Raw genomic sequence first — 12,342 nt, forward strand, 5'->3', positions numbered from 1 at the left:
CCATTGCCACACCTCTTATACAATCAAGCAAAATGAAAGAAGGAATACAAGAAAAGAAAACATATAAATATAATTTAATAATACAAATACCCGAAAACATTCACCCCCATTCCTTGATATGCCTTTATAGCACTGCATTTCCATAAAGGAGCCTATTCTTCTGTCATCGACTTCTATTATCTCCACCTGCTTTTCCAATAACCACACCATCTGGATTATTTTCCTGTACTGCGTTCTGATATCATCAATTAAAATAAAAAGAGGCTCTGATCTGCTTCTTTGGTACTATATTTTCTTCAAAATGAGACTGCTCATACCCCTTAGAAGACTTTACCTCTTTGCTATATTCAACCCCGCCCCCAATCTTCTCCTTTAGAACGCGCTGCCATTGACATTTCATTATTTTCATGTCCATCATAATTGACCCCACGTTGAAGTCTATTTAAAAATAATTGGAAAATATGTTTTGACTTTGAGAGGGGGCATCATACCTGATGTATATTCCTATTTTCTTTTTTTTTTTAATTATATATTATATTATTATTCATTGTGAGCTCTATGTCAGACTCATCCACATTCAAGCAAGAGTGTAACAGGCATGAACCTTTTTGCAAATTTAAAAGCTTGATGCCAACTTTTTCTTTTGCTTGGCAACAATGAAACTGAGAATCCATCCTGATATCACTTGGCTTATTAGGCTGGTGAAGTAAGATGCCACCTGTTTCCTTTGGGGTTATGAAACTTGTATTACTTGTGGTTCCAAGATATGGTGATGTCCATACTAACTAAACCAGAGTGCATATTTTCCAAGTAAGAACTCTATTCTTGTTGCCTGCAAATTTTCAGTTGTAGTCCCTGGCATACGTGCTCTTGACACAATGTTCAGCAAGTAAAGCTCTGCTATGTCCTGCCTCTGCATTGGGGGTGGACCATGGTTGTCTAAGTCCCTGGCATCTATGGCTAGTGTGTTGGTAATGGCAAGAGAGGGCAGCGAGGGGTTACCATACCAGGGGAAGTTCAGAAGGGGAAAGGGAATTCTAATTGGGAGTTGGAGTGTGTTCAAAGGAAAACAAGCACTTAAGAACTTTTAGAGTGTTTTTGTCTAAAATTGTTGAAAAATATAAGATAGATCAAATAGGAGTTGATTTAGTTATTGTGTATACAAGATGAATAGTGGTGTAAGTTGCTTTTTTGGGATCTATTTATTCTTGTTCAATTTGATAAACTTCACTACCATAATGAGCATCATTTTACTTGTAAGAAATTAATCTTCGTGAAAGTTGCAATGCATTCATCTATACTCCTTTTTTTTGTCTCCTGGCAGCTGTTTACTACCAGATGTAGTGGCTATGTACTGTTGTACTAGGAACTTTTTACGTGTCTTTGAGTCTATTTGGAGGAGCTTAGCTTCTCTATAGGTCCCGCACACTCTACTTTTGAATTGTTTGTGCTTCGTCTGGCACCTTTTATGAAGTTTTACTTTGTCCACAAAGGAAAATAAAATAAAATTCATGTTAGGAAAAGCTACGTTTGGCATCACTTGTCATTATCTGAGGCATATATTATCTTGTAGATGGCCTTTGGTTGTTTTTCTAGCTTATTAGTTCCTGTTTTCATTACTGCTGCTCGAAATTTCCTTAAATAAGATAATTTCATCAAGCAAGAATGAACTTGAACACATTGTTTGCCAACATGTCTCATATCTCTTGACCATTCTTGAATGACGTTCCACGAACAACTTGATAAACTACCTACTTTGAGCGCATACTTGGATGGCGTTGCTTTTTTATCATTAGTCTTTTAATACAAGGACTAAAACTGTGGAAGGGTACCTTATAGTTTCGAACTATTTTTGTTGTAATGATTATGATTGCATTTGCTCCTCATCTTGTGAATTTGTCTATGCAAAATGTTCTTTTTTTGAGTAGTGTGAAGAGTCTACAGATATGTTATCAGCTTTAATTTTGGTAATTATTGTATTTGCACTCATTGCTACATTTCAGTTGCTTGATTATTGTCTAACTGCAAACTTTTCAGGAAAACAAACAAGGACTTTTGCTGATGCTGTAGAACAATATTCTCAACTGGGACTGCGGACGTTATGCCTGGCTTGGCATGAAATAGAGGAAGATGAATATCGAGAATGGTCTTTGCTTTTTAAAGATGCTAATAGCTCATTGGTGGATAGGGAGGTGAGCTGCACATCTTAATAAAGTTTGTATCTTTTCCATCTTCTTTGAGAGTGTGTCTGCTCTTGTGGAAGTTGGTAGATGACGTACTTCGTTTTGTCAATCTACTATTTGCAGTGGAAAGTAGCTGAGGTCTGCCAAAGATTAGAGCATAACTTTGAAATCCTTGGCGTTGCTGCCATAGAGGATCGCCTACAGGTAAGTATTTTTTGTTGGGACACTTATTTTGACCTTAATTAAGTTCTTCGGTGTGTCCTCAGATATCCTTGATGTATCTACCATAGCTTTTAGATTCTTGGACTAAATTTGTTTTCCTTTTGTATAACTTTCCAGGATGGTGTTCCAGAAACAATTCAGACACTCAGGAAAGCTGGAATAAACTTTTGGATGTTAACTGGAGACCAGCAGAATACTGCTGTACAAATTGCTCTTTCATGCAATTTTGTATATCCAGGTAGATGGATCGTTTTTTTTCTCTACTCCTTGTGCTATATTTATTACACATACTGAAAAGAGATCAATAATTCTTACTTTTGACACAAATATATCCATGTTAATGAGAGAAACTGAAGTTTCTTTTAGTTCTGATTTTATATTGAGGGAATTGTGATCAGTGAGAAACTCTTATAATAAAAAGTTTCTCCTAGTTCAGAAATTTTCTAAATCAAAATTTTTGTTTGAATTTGAGTTTGGTAAACATATGTGGACTTGTTGACTGACAAGAGCTCAAAGTGGTGTACCCTGAATGGCATCTGCAAAAAGTTTAGTTTGCATATCAGTCATCAGGAGTCAAGACAATTATGTGTTTCTCCTGTTCAACATAATTTTGCATATAAATTCAACAGTGATATTACTATAATAAGAATGTTGCTTCGAAGATAATGGAATGGAATGTGCCAAAAATAAGAAAAGTCTTGCGGATTTTGTGTCTCATCAAGTATATTACACACCATTAACATTTTTATTTTTATTTTTTTTATAAATTTCTGACTTGTTTACAGAACCTAAAGGCCAGCTTCTGTTAATTAATGGCAAAACTGAAGATGAAGTATGTAGAAGTTTAGAGAGAGTCTTGCTTACAATGAGAATAACAAATGCAGAACCCAAGGTATGGATTTGGCACCACTATAAGATTGCATCTATAAATTACATAACTACTCCACACCCTCTTCCCCTCCCTCCTTTTGGCTGAGGGCTGTAGGCACTTTCCAATGTTAAATACATTTAGGCAAGGGTGTTTAATTAAATTTTGGACTGGTTCATGAAGCGGATATAGTTCTAAATTACAACATATTAAGCACTGGGCTCCTCCAGCTTGCTTTCTTTAATAAAAAAAAATAAAAATAAAGAATGAAAAAAACAACCATACCTATGTTACATGGACTCGGGTACGGGTGGCGGGTGCGGGTGCGGTTGCGTATCTAGAGGTCATCGCACTCATCAAATCTCAAATTTAATGGTATGTGGACTCGGCAAAAACGAGTCATATTTTTATATTGGGTAAATTACATTGACACCCCCTGAGGTTTATATTTATTATAGTTTCCCCCCTCACCTTTTGGAAATTACATCTCCTCCGCTGAGGTTTAAAGTTTCATTACAGATTCCCCCCTCAGCAATTTAATTTTTCTAAATACCAATTTTGGCCTCATTGGGTAAATTACATTGACATCCCTCACATTTTGAAAATTGCAATCCCCTCCCTAGGGTTAAAGTAGCAGCACCAATTGCCCCCTCGGTTAGTATTAGTTGGAAAAAAAATTCATTGAAAAAAAAAAAATTAATTGGAAAAAATTTTGTTAGTAAAATTTTTAAATTTTTGTTTAAAAACCAACGTAAACTCATTTTTTGAATTTACGTTTTTTTTTCCTCAAATTTACAAACTAAGACAACCATTTATAAACCAAAAAAATTATCAAACAAGTTTTTATGACAGTTTTTTAAATTTTTGTAAATATAAATTGAAAACTGAAAACGAAATGGTTACCAAACAAGTCTCAAATGGCAAAAATGTCATAAAATTAACAAATAATTAAATAAGTTACTAATGTAAGAAATGACTTATCAAAAGATTCTTAGGCTATGTATGGTTTGATTTTTAGAATTTTTTTTTAAAAATTAAAAATTAATTTGGTTAAGAAATAAAAATTAAAAAATAATTATCATTTAAAGGTAAAAAATAATTATCATTTTAACTTTTGGGCAGGTTATATACATACGTATGGCTATTTCAATTTAATTTGTAAAAAATTATTTCTAACCACTTGAAAGATAAAAATTATATAAAAATGATAATTTTTTTTTAATTTTTTTTTATTTCTTAACCATATATAAAAATGATAAAAATCAAACCATATATAAAGTCATTTCTTACGTTGGTAACTTATTTAATTATTTGTTAATTTTACGACATTTTTACCATCTGAAACCTGTTTGATAACCATTTCGTTTTCAGTTTTCAATTTATATTTACAAAAATTTAAAAAACTGCCATAAAAACTTATTTGATAATTTTTTTGGTTTATAAATGGTTGTCTCATTTTGTAAATTTGAGAAAAAAACGTAAATTCAAAAAATGAGCTTACGTTGGTTTTTAAACAGAAATTTAAAAATTTTACTAACAAAATTTTTTTTCAATGAATTTTTTTTCCAACTAATACTAACCGAGGAGGCAATTGGTAATACTACTTTAATCCTTATGGAGGGATTGTAATTTCTAAAATGTGAGGGGTGTCAATGTAATTTACCTAGTGAGGGCAAAATTGGTATTTAAAAAAATTAAATTGCTGAGGGGGAGAATTTGTAATGAAACTTTAAACCTCAGGAGGAGATGTAATTTCCAAAAGGTGAGGGGGAGAACTGTAATAAATATAAATCTCAAGGGGTGTCAGTGTAATTTACCCTTTTATACTTTTAGTCTATTGTCTTAGAATAGTTATATATTATATGTTATTTTTGTGTTAAATTGAGGGTACTATAACTATATTGTAAGGTGGTGTGTTCTATAAATATCTGCTGATGGTTTTAGGTTTATTTTAAGAACCTACAAACATATATTCAATATAACGTATTCTTCTTTTCTTCTCATCTCCTTTCTAACCCTAATTATAGTTTTACATATTTTTATATTCTAACTTGGTATCATAGCATCGATTCTACCCTATCAAGTGTTCCATTAGACTCTCGAGATTATTTTGAGGTGACAATGATTTGCTAACGTCATCCTCCATACGATGATGTCAACATGACATCACATTCCGTGCGGACAAGTCTTTGCTCCCAAGGTGTTTTCTCCCTCTGATGATGATAATGATTTTTGTGAAATTTTTTGAAACCATTTGATGTGAGTTTTCAATTTTTGAATACTTTTCGAGGTTTTTAGTGATGATATTTCAATTTGCAATATAGTCCATTACCCAAAGTTTCTTCTTCTTGCAACGAATTCTATGGGAGCCAAAATTACAATGGAGGGTTGTTTCTGAGTTGGGTTTGCTATTTTGTTGATGTTTTGTTGGATTTTCTGGTGATTTTGTTCATCTCTGTTTGGCACGCCACTGGTGATTCTGTTCCAGTGTTGTACCTGTGTGTTGATTCTAGTGATTCAGCTTGGTGATTACTAGTAGTGGTAATTTCTTCACTTGAAAATTTTCTTTGGTTTATTTTTGTGCTTGAATGTTGGTTGATATTGGTCTTTGCTTTCTATTGCCATCTATTGTTTTTCTGGTGTTGTTGTTTATCTCATTGTCATGGCTGAGGCAAAACCTGATGCAAAATCTTCAATGGTTAAGGATGATTAGTTACCGAAGTCTATTACTACTAAGAAATTAAATGGACTAAATTATTTGGTTTGGGCCCATGCATTAAGATTTTATTGCGTGGCCAGAAGTCACGTTTTCTTATTGAACTTCCACCATCTGATAATGATAAGGGCTATGATAATTGGTCGAGTGATGTTATGTGGTGGCTTTGGCATAGTTTGGAACCCCATGTTACTACTCTTGTGGAATTTTGTGAAACCTCGAAGGAAATTTGGGACTCCCTTACTGATTCTTTTTCAAATCAAAGTACTGTTTCTTGTGTTTATGAGTTGTATGAGCATATCTTTGCTACTTGACAGTTTGACCGTAGTCCTCTACTTGAATATTATAGTGGCCTTAAGAACTTGTGGGATCAATTATTGTAACACAAATCCTTCACTACTGATTTGGCCTAATGTAACACCCCAAATTTCTAATCCAAATGATAATGCAACAATCATGGCTCTTTCAAGGAAAACTGAATATAAATCTCCAAACTTACATTACATGATACAATAGTTCTTCATACAACAATACATTAATCCAACAACAAGTAAATAAACAAATAAATACTCCCAAGGGTTTACAAGTTTCCAAGGCTTGAGCCTGGTTATACAAAACGGTTATTCAAACCCACACAAATACAACCCTTGGCTTACACACAGAGTCACAGCAAATGAGGGCATTGTACTCCCAACACACATACTTTCACGCCTCTAGTTGAGTGGGATCACCACATCTTTTCCTGCACAAAAATCCCATAGGGTGAGCATAAAGCCCAGTAGGAAATTCTTAACAAATTATATACATTTTATACAAGCCTTCAGAGATGAAATGCACATGCCATGCTATGCCCTTTTTGAAGATAAATCATATTTTCATCTTTTGAAAACCATCATGCTCAATGATATCATGCAATTTCAATTGTTCAAAACTTAACAATTTATTTCAGGGGCGGTAAATACGACTCTAGTAATCCCTAGGTCGGTGTCTGCAAGTAGACTATATAAGTACTACCAAATTGTCATTTTTACCAGTATTAACCGGAAGGCTCGACATCTATCTGTGCTGGTTTTCGGTCTTTCACCCCGGACTCTCAGGCCAACTTATTCAATATCATCTACACCACCTATCAAGATTTACCAACGTATTTACCCCAAAACCATTCCATGAAAACTTGGTTCTCAATATTCTTTTTTCAATGCAAGTTTTCAAATTAACTTTCAAAGTTTAATGTAATCAAATGAATTGATATGCTAATTTCACAATATGAATATAAATACTTTTATTCCAATTCATCATCCAAGGAATAACACAATTCTCTCTTCTCAAATATCCTCAACAATTAGTTATTTCAAGACTATTTCAACGTTTTGAACAATAATTTTCAAAATGAACAACAATTCTCACATTCCCTGAAATTCATCATTTATATAAATATAAATAAGAAATTTTCCAAACATCTATTTATTTTGACACACAAAATAAATATAACAATATCATTCATGGATTTTCAGTCTCTTTTAAAAAAATCCTCAAATTCTAAGTTTTCTCACCAAAACTATACAATTCAAATCCTTTGAAAGAAAACTTTCTAAAATCATATTTTCTTCAATCAACGAAAATCAAAACCCATAAGATCATTTTAAAAAAACAAGAGACAAACCCACTTTCAAAATTGCTTAACTTCTTGAATCAACAATCAATTTTCAAAGCTATTGAAAGATGATTTCGAAAATCATATAGACCTTGCCAATATATATATATAACTCTAAGAAAATTCCTACCTCAAGTTTTGAAAAAGAAATGAGATGAAACCCCCAAAATCAACGGTGTTGAAACTTGATTTTCACCGCATACAACGAAACCCTCGAGATGATAACCAACTTTGGTGAAGAACTTAGGTCTAAATCCCAATGGATTTGGAGAAATCAAAGAGAGAAGATGACTTCTAGAGAGAGAAGCTCTCGATCTGGAATTCTGGAGAGTTTTAGAGAGAGAGAGGACTGAAAAAGTGATATGAAATATCAGATTCATGAACTGATATAACATGGTCTGCTCGAGCGTGGAATGCCCCGCTTGAGCGTCAAATACACTAACCCAGTACTTTTGCAGACAGATCAAACTTCTGAAACCAAACATTCTTCGCTCGAGCGCATAAACAGCTGCTCGAGCGGACAAGCAACTTCAAATGCATTTTGCATTTTTGCTTTGAGGGCGCTGCCCCTCGACCCTACCAGGGCGCTGCCCTTGAACCCGCCAAGGAGTGCTGCCCCTTGGACCCCCGCGAGCTAACCAGGCAGCTCGATCCCCAACCGGCCCAGTCGAAGTGGCAAAACATGAAAGAAGGATCAAAACCGGGATCGCTACAACCTTTCCCCCTTAAAAAATTTCGTCCCCAAAATTTCAAATCAAACTACCCAAACAAAGGGGTTTCTAGCGATCAAAGCCACGCTATTTCATTTTCAAATCACAATACTAACTCTCAACCAAATTCCACCATTTCTACCATGGTTATCTCATTAACAACAACCTCCCAAATATGCATAAACATGAAATTTCCTAAAAAGTAATGGCAACTCTCAACAACCTTATGCTTAAAACAACAACGCACATATCAACATGTGGTTAACAACTTTAAATACGTTTTCCTCAACACTAAGGAATATTACAAAAAAAAAAACAACTTAAGCATTTTCAAACAAATCCGGATATTTGGAGCGGACTTCTGCCTCCCGTTCCCGCGTCGCTTCTTCAACCCCATGGTGTCTCCACAACACCTTTACCAACGGTATAGTTTTGCCCCATAGCACTAGCTCCCGGGTATCTAATATTTGAACCGGTCTTTCTTCATGAGAGGCATCCTCATCTACCTCCAAGTCAACCCAATCAAGAACATGAGAAGGGTCGGGTTCATACTTCCTAAGCATAGATACATGAAATACGTTGTGAACTCCTGAAAGTTGTGGCGGTAAAGCTAACCGGTATGCCACTTCCCCAATTCGCTTTAAGATCTCGAAAGGCCTAATGAATCTTGGAGATAATTTACCACTCTTACCAAATCTCATCAAATCCCGCCTTGGTGAGATTTTTAGAAACACATGATTACCAACTTCAAAAGATAATGGTCGTCTCTTCTTATCGGCATAACTCTTTTGTCGGCTTTGGGCCGTAGCTAACCTCTTCCGAATGAGAACAACTTTCTCGGTTGTCTCTCTACAATTTCAGAACCCAGTAACGGTGCATCACCCACTTCGGCCCAACAAACCGGTGATCTACAAGGTCAGCCATACAAGGCCTCAAATGGTGCCATTCCAATACTAGCTTGGTAACTATTGTTGTAAGCAAACGCAATCAATGGCAAGTGCCTTTCCTAAGGCCCCTTGAAATCAAGGACATAAGCTCTAAGCATGTCCTCCAAAATTTGAATGGTATGTTTCGACTGTCTATCGGTTTGAGGATGATATGCAGTGCTAAGAGTCAACTTAGTTCCCAACGCCTCTTGAAGGCTTTGCCATAATCGACAGTAAAACGAGGATCCCTGTCCAACACAATAGTCATAGGGACTCCATGAAGTCGAACTATCTCTCTAATGTACAACTCTGCCAAGTGTTAAACTGAGTCGCTGGTGCACATCGGAATGAAATGTGTAGACTTAGTCAACCTATCAACAATCACCCAAACGACATCATTGCCTCGTTGTGTTCTAGGAAGCCCAACTACAAAATCCATGGTAACACGCTCCCATTTCCACTCAACTATTGGTAAGGGTTGTAACAAACCCACTGGTCTTTGGTGTTCGGCCTTCACTTGTTGACAAGTAAGGCATTTCGATACAAATAAAGCGACATCTCGTTTCATACCCCTCCACCAAAACTGACGACTAAGATCATGATACATTTTAGTGCCTTCCGGGTGTACCGCAAGGCATGAGTGATGGAACTCCCGAAGTACTTCCTCTTTACAAGGTTCTGGTACAAACAAATGGTCTAGGTAACGTACACTCAGATCCGAGTGAACATTCAAACCTTTCTCTTCCTTTCCATTTGAAATCTTAACACGGATTGATTCCACATAACGGTCTCCTCGTTGTGCCTCTATGACCTTACTAACCAAGGTAGGTTGAGCATTCAAAGTAAACAAGGTAGCACTCTCTCCGGACACACCCAAGTGCAAATCAAACTTGCCAATAACATCTAGCATATCCCATTCCCGAATGGCCACACTTGCCAAACTACTCACAGATTTTCGATTTAAAGCATCGGCCACCACATTGGCCTTCCCTGGATGATAGTGTAACTCAAAGTCATAATCCTCCATAAATTCCATCCACCTCCGTTGTTGTAAATTCAAGTCTTTTTGAGAAAATAAATACTTTAGACTCTTGTGATCGGAGAAAACTTCAAATTTCTCACTGTACAAGTAATGCCTCCAAATTTTCAAGGCAAAAATCACGGCCGCTAATTCTAAATCAAGAGTGGGGTAATTCTTCTCGTGAGTTTTCAATTGTCGTGATCCGTATGCCACAACTTTTCCCTCTTGCATCAAGACACAACCAAGTCCATCCCCGGACGCATCACAATAGACAGTGTAATTCAAACCCCTTTCCGAAATTATCAAAACCAGTGCGGTAGTCAATCTAGTCTTTAGCTCTTGGAATGACTTTTCACAAACCTCACTCCACACAAATTTGATACCCTTTCTAGTCAACCTAGTCAAAGGTGCAACTAGTCTAGAGAAGTCCCTTACAAAACGTTGATAATACCCCGCTAAACCAAAGAAACTCCGGATTTCAAAAACATTCTTGGGTTGTTCCCAATCTTGTACGGCATCTATCTTTGAGGAGTCCACAGTCACTCCCTCTCTAGACGCTACATGCCCCAAAAACTTCACTTCCGTTAACCAAAACTCATATTTTTCAAATTTGGCGTACAATTGGTGCTCACTAAGTAAACCCAGCACTACCCGCAAGTGAGTCTCGTGTTCCTCTTCAGAGGTTGAATAAATCAAGATGTCGTCCACAAAGACGACCGCAAAACGGTCCAAGTATTCTCGAAAAATTCTATTCATCAAATCCATAAAGGAAGCCGGTGCATTAGTCAACCCAAAAGGCATTACAAGGAATTCATAATGGCCATAACGAGTACGAAAGGTCGTTTTCTGAATGTCTTCCTCCCGGACTCTCAACTGATGGTACCCCGACCTCAAATCTATTTTTGAGAAGCAACGAGACCCTCTAAGTTGGTCAAACAAATCATCTATTCTGGGCAGAGGATACTTGTTCTTAACTGTAACTCTATTCAACTTGCGGTAATCAATACACAACCGCAACGATCCACCCTTCTTCTTCGCAAAGAGAGCCGGTGCTCCCCAAGGTGATGTACTAGGACAAATGAAGCCCTTATTTAAAAGCTTTTGGAGTTGAATCTTCAACTCATGCAATTCAGCGGGTGCAAATCTATATGGTGACATAGAAATCGGTGCCGTGCCAGGCACTAATTCAATGGAGAACTCGATCTCCCGGTGAGGTGGTAAATTAGTAAGATTTTCTGGAAAGACATCCAGGTATTCACAAACTACCCTTGGTAACTCAACACGAGCCCCGTCACTCTCACTATCCAAGAGAGTTGCAAGAAGGCCACTAAGCTTGCTCCTACTACGAGGGTCAACAACTGGCAAGAAGGCTCTATCAACTTGGTTCCCCAAAAAATAAAAACGATCACCACCCGAAGTGCACACCGTAGCTCTCTGATGGTAACAATCAATCACAGCTTGATAAGAACACAACCAATCCATACCTAAAATGACATAAAAACTCGATATATCTAGCAACACAAAAGCAAACGGAAGTCGACGCCTGGCAACTTCTATTTCACAATCACGACAACCTCGGTCTAAATCAACTGTACCCCCAACAGGTGACTCTACTCTGAGTGGAGGCACTAACTGTGCTACCTCTAACCCCAATGCAGAAGCAAATGCAGTAGATATAAATGAATGAGACGCACCCGTGTCTATCAATACATTAGCCAAAGAATTACACACAACAAAAATACCTCTCACAACTGAGGATTCTGGCAACTGCTCTGGCATGGTAACAGCATACACACGCCCCTGTCACCCCTGATTAACTTGGTCCCCTCTCGGAGCATAGGCTTGTTGTACTGACTAAGCCGAAGTGGCTCCCTGATTAACTCGCGAAGCTTGGACTGATTGAGCCTGCTGGTGGCTCTGAGTCTGCCTTGACCCTGATGCGCCAGATGCGCCTCCCAACTGTGGGCAAATTCTCTTCATATGCCCCGGTTGACCACACTGATAACAATTGAACCCTTGACCTTTATTCTGAGACTGAGACA

At 36.9% G+C, this 12,342-nt stretch overlaps 1 protein-coding gene across 13 annotated transcripts in view; it reads left to right on the forward strand.

Moving 5' to 3' along the window:
- The window catches only part of LOC114307350 (phospholipid-transporting ATPase 2), a 145,406-nt gene that overhangs the window by 70,949 nt on the left and 62,115 nt on the right, over positions 1-12,342 (forward strand). For all 13 annotated transcript variants that reach the window (XR_014335803.1, XR_014335805.1, XR_014335804.1 and 10 more), the window contains 4 exons: positions 2,038-2,192; positions 2,307-2,387; positions 2,523-2,643; positions 3,191-3,297. Coding sequence is in view for 9 of the 13 variants with exons in the window: in XM_082878891.1 (XP_082735017.1) it covers positions 2,038-2,192; positions 2,307-2,387; positions 2,523-2,643; positions 3,191-3,297 (464 nt within the window). In the remaining 4 variants the exon portion in view is untranslated. The remainder of the gene's footprint in view (positions 1-2,037; positions 2,193-2,306; positions 2,388-2,522; positions 2,644-3,190; positions 3,298-12,342) is intronic.

Source organism: Camellia sinensis, chromosome 7, assembly GCF_055761805.1.
Source record: "Camellia sinensis isolate YWXY chromosome 7, ASM5576180v1, whole genome shotgun sequence".
In the NCBI taxonomy this organism is placed as follows: domain Eukaryota; kingdom Viridiplantae; phylum Streptophyta; class Magnoliopsida; order Ericales; family Theaceae; genus Camellia; species Camellia sinensis.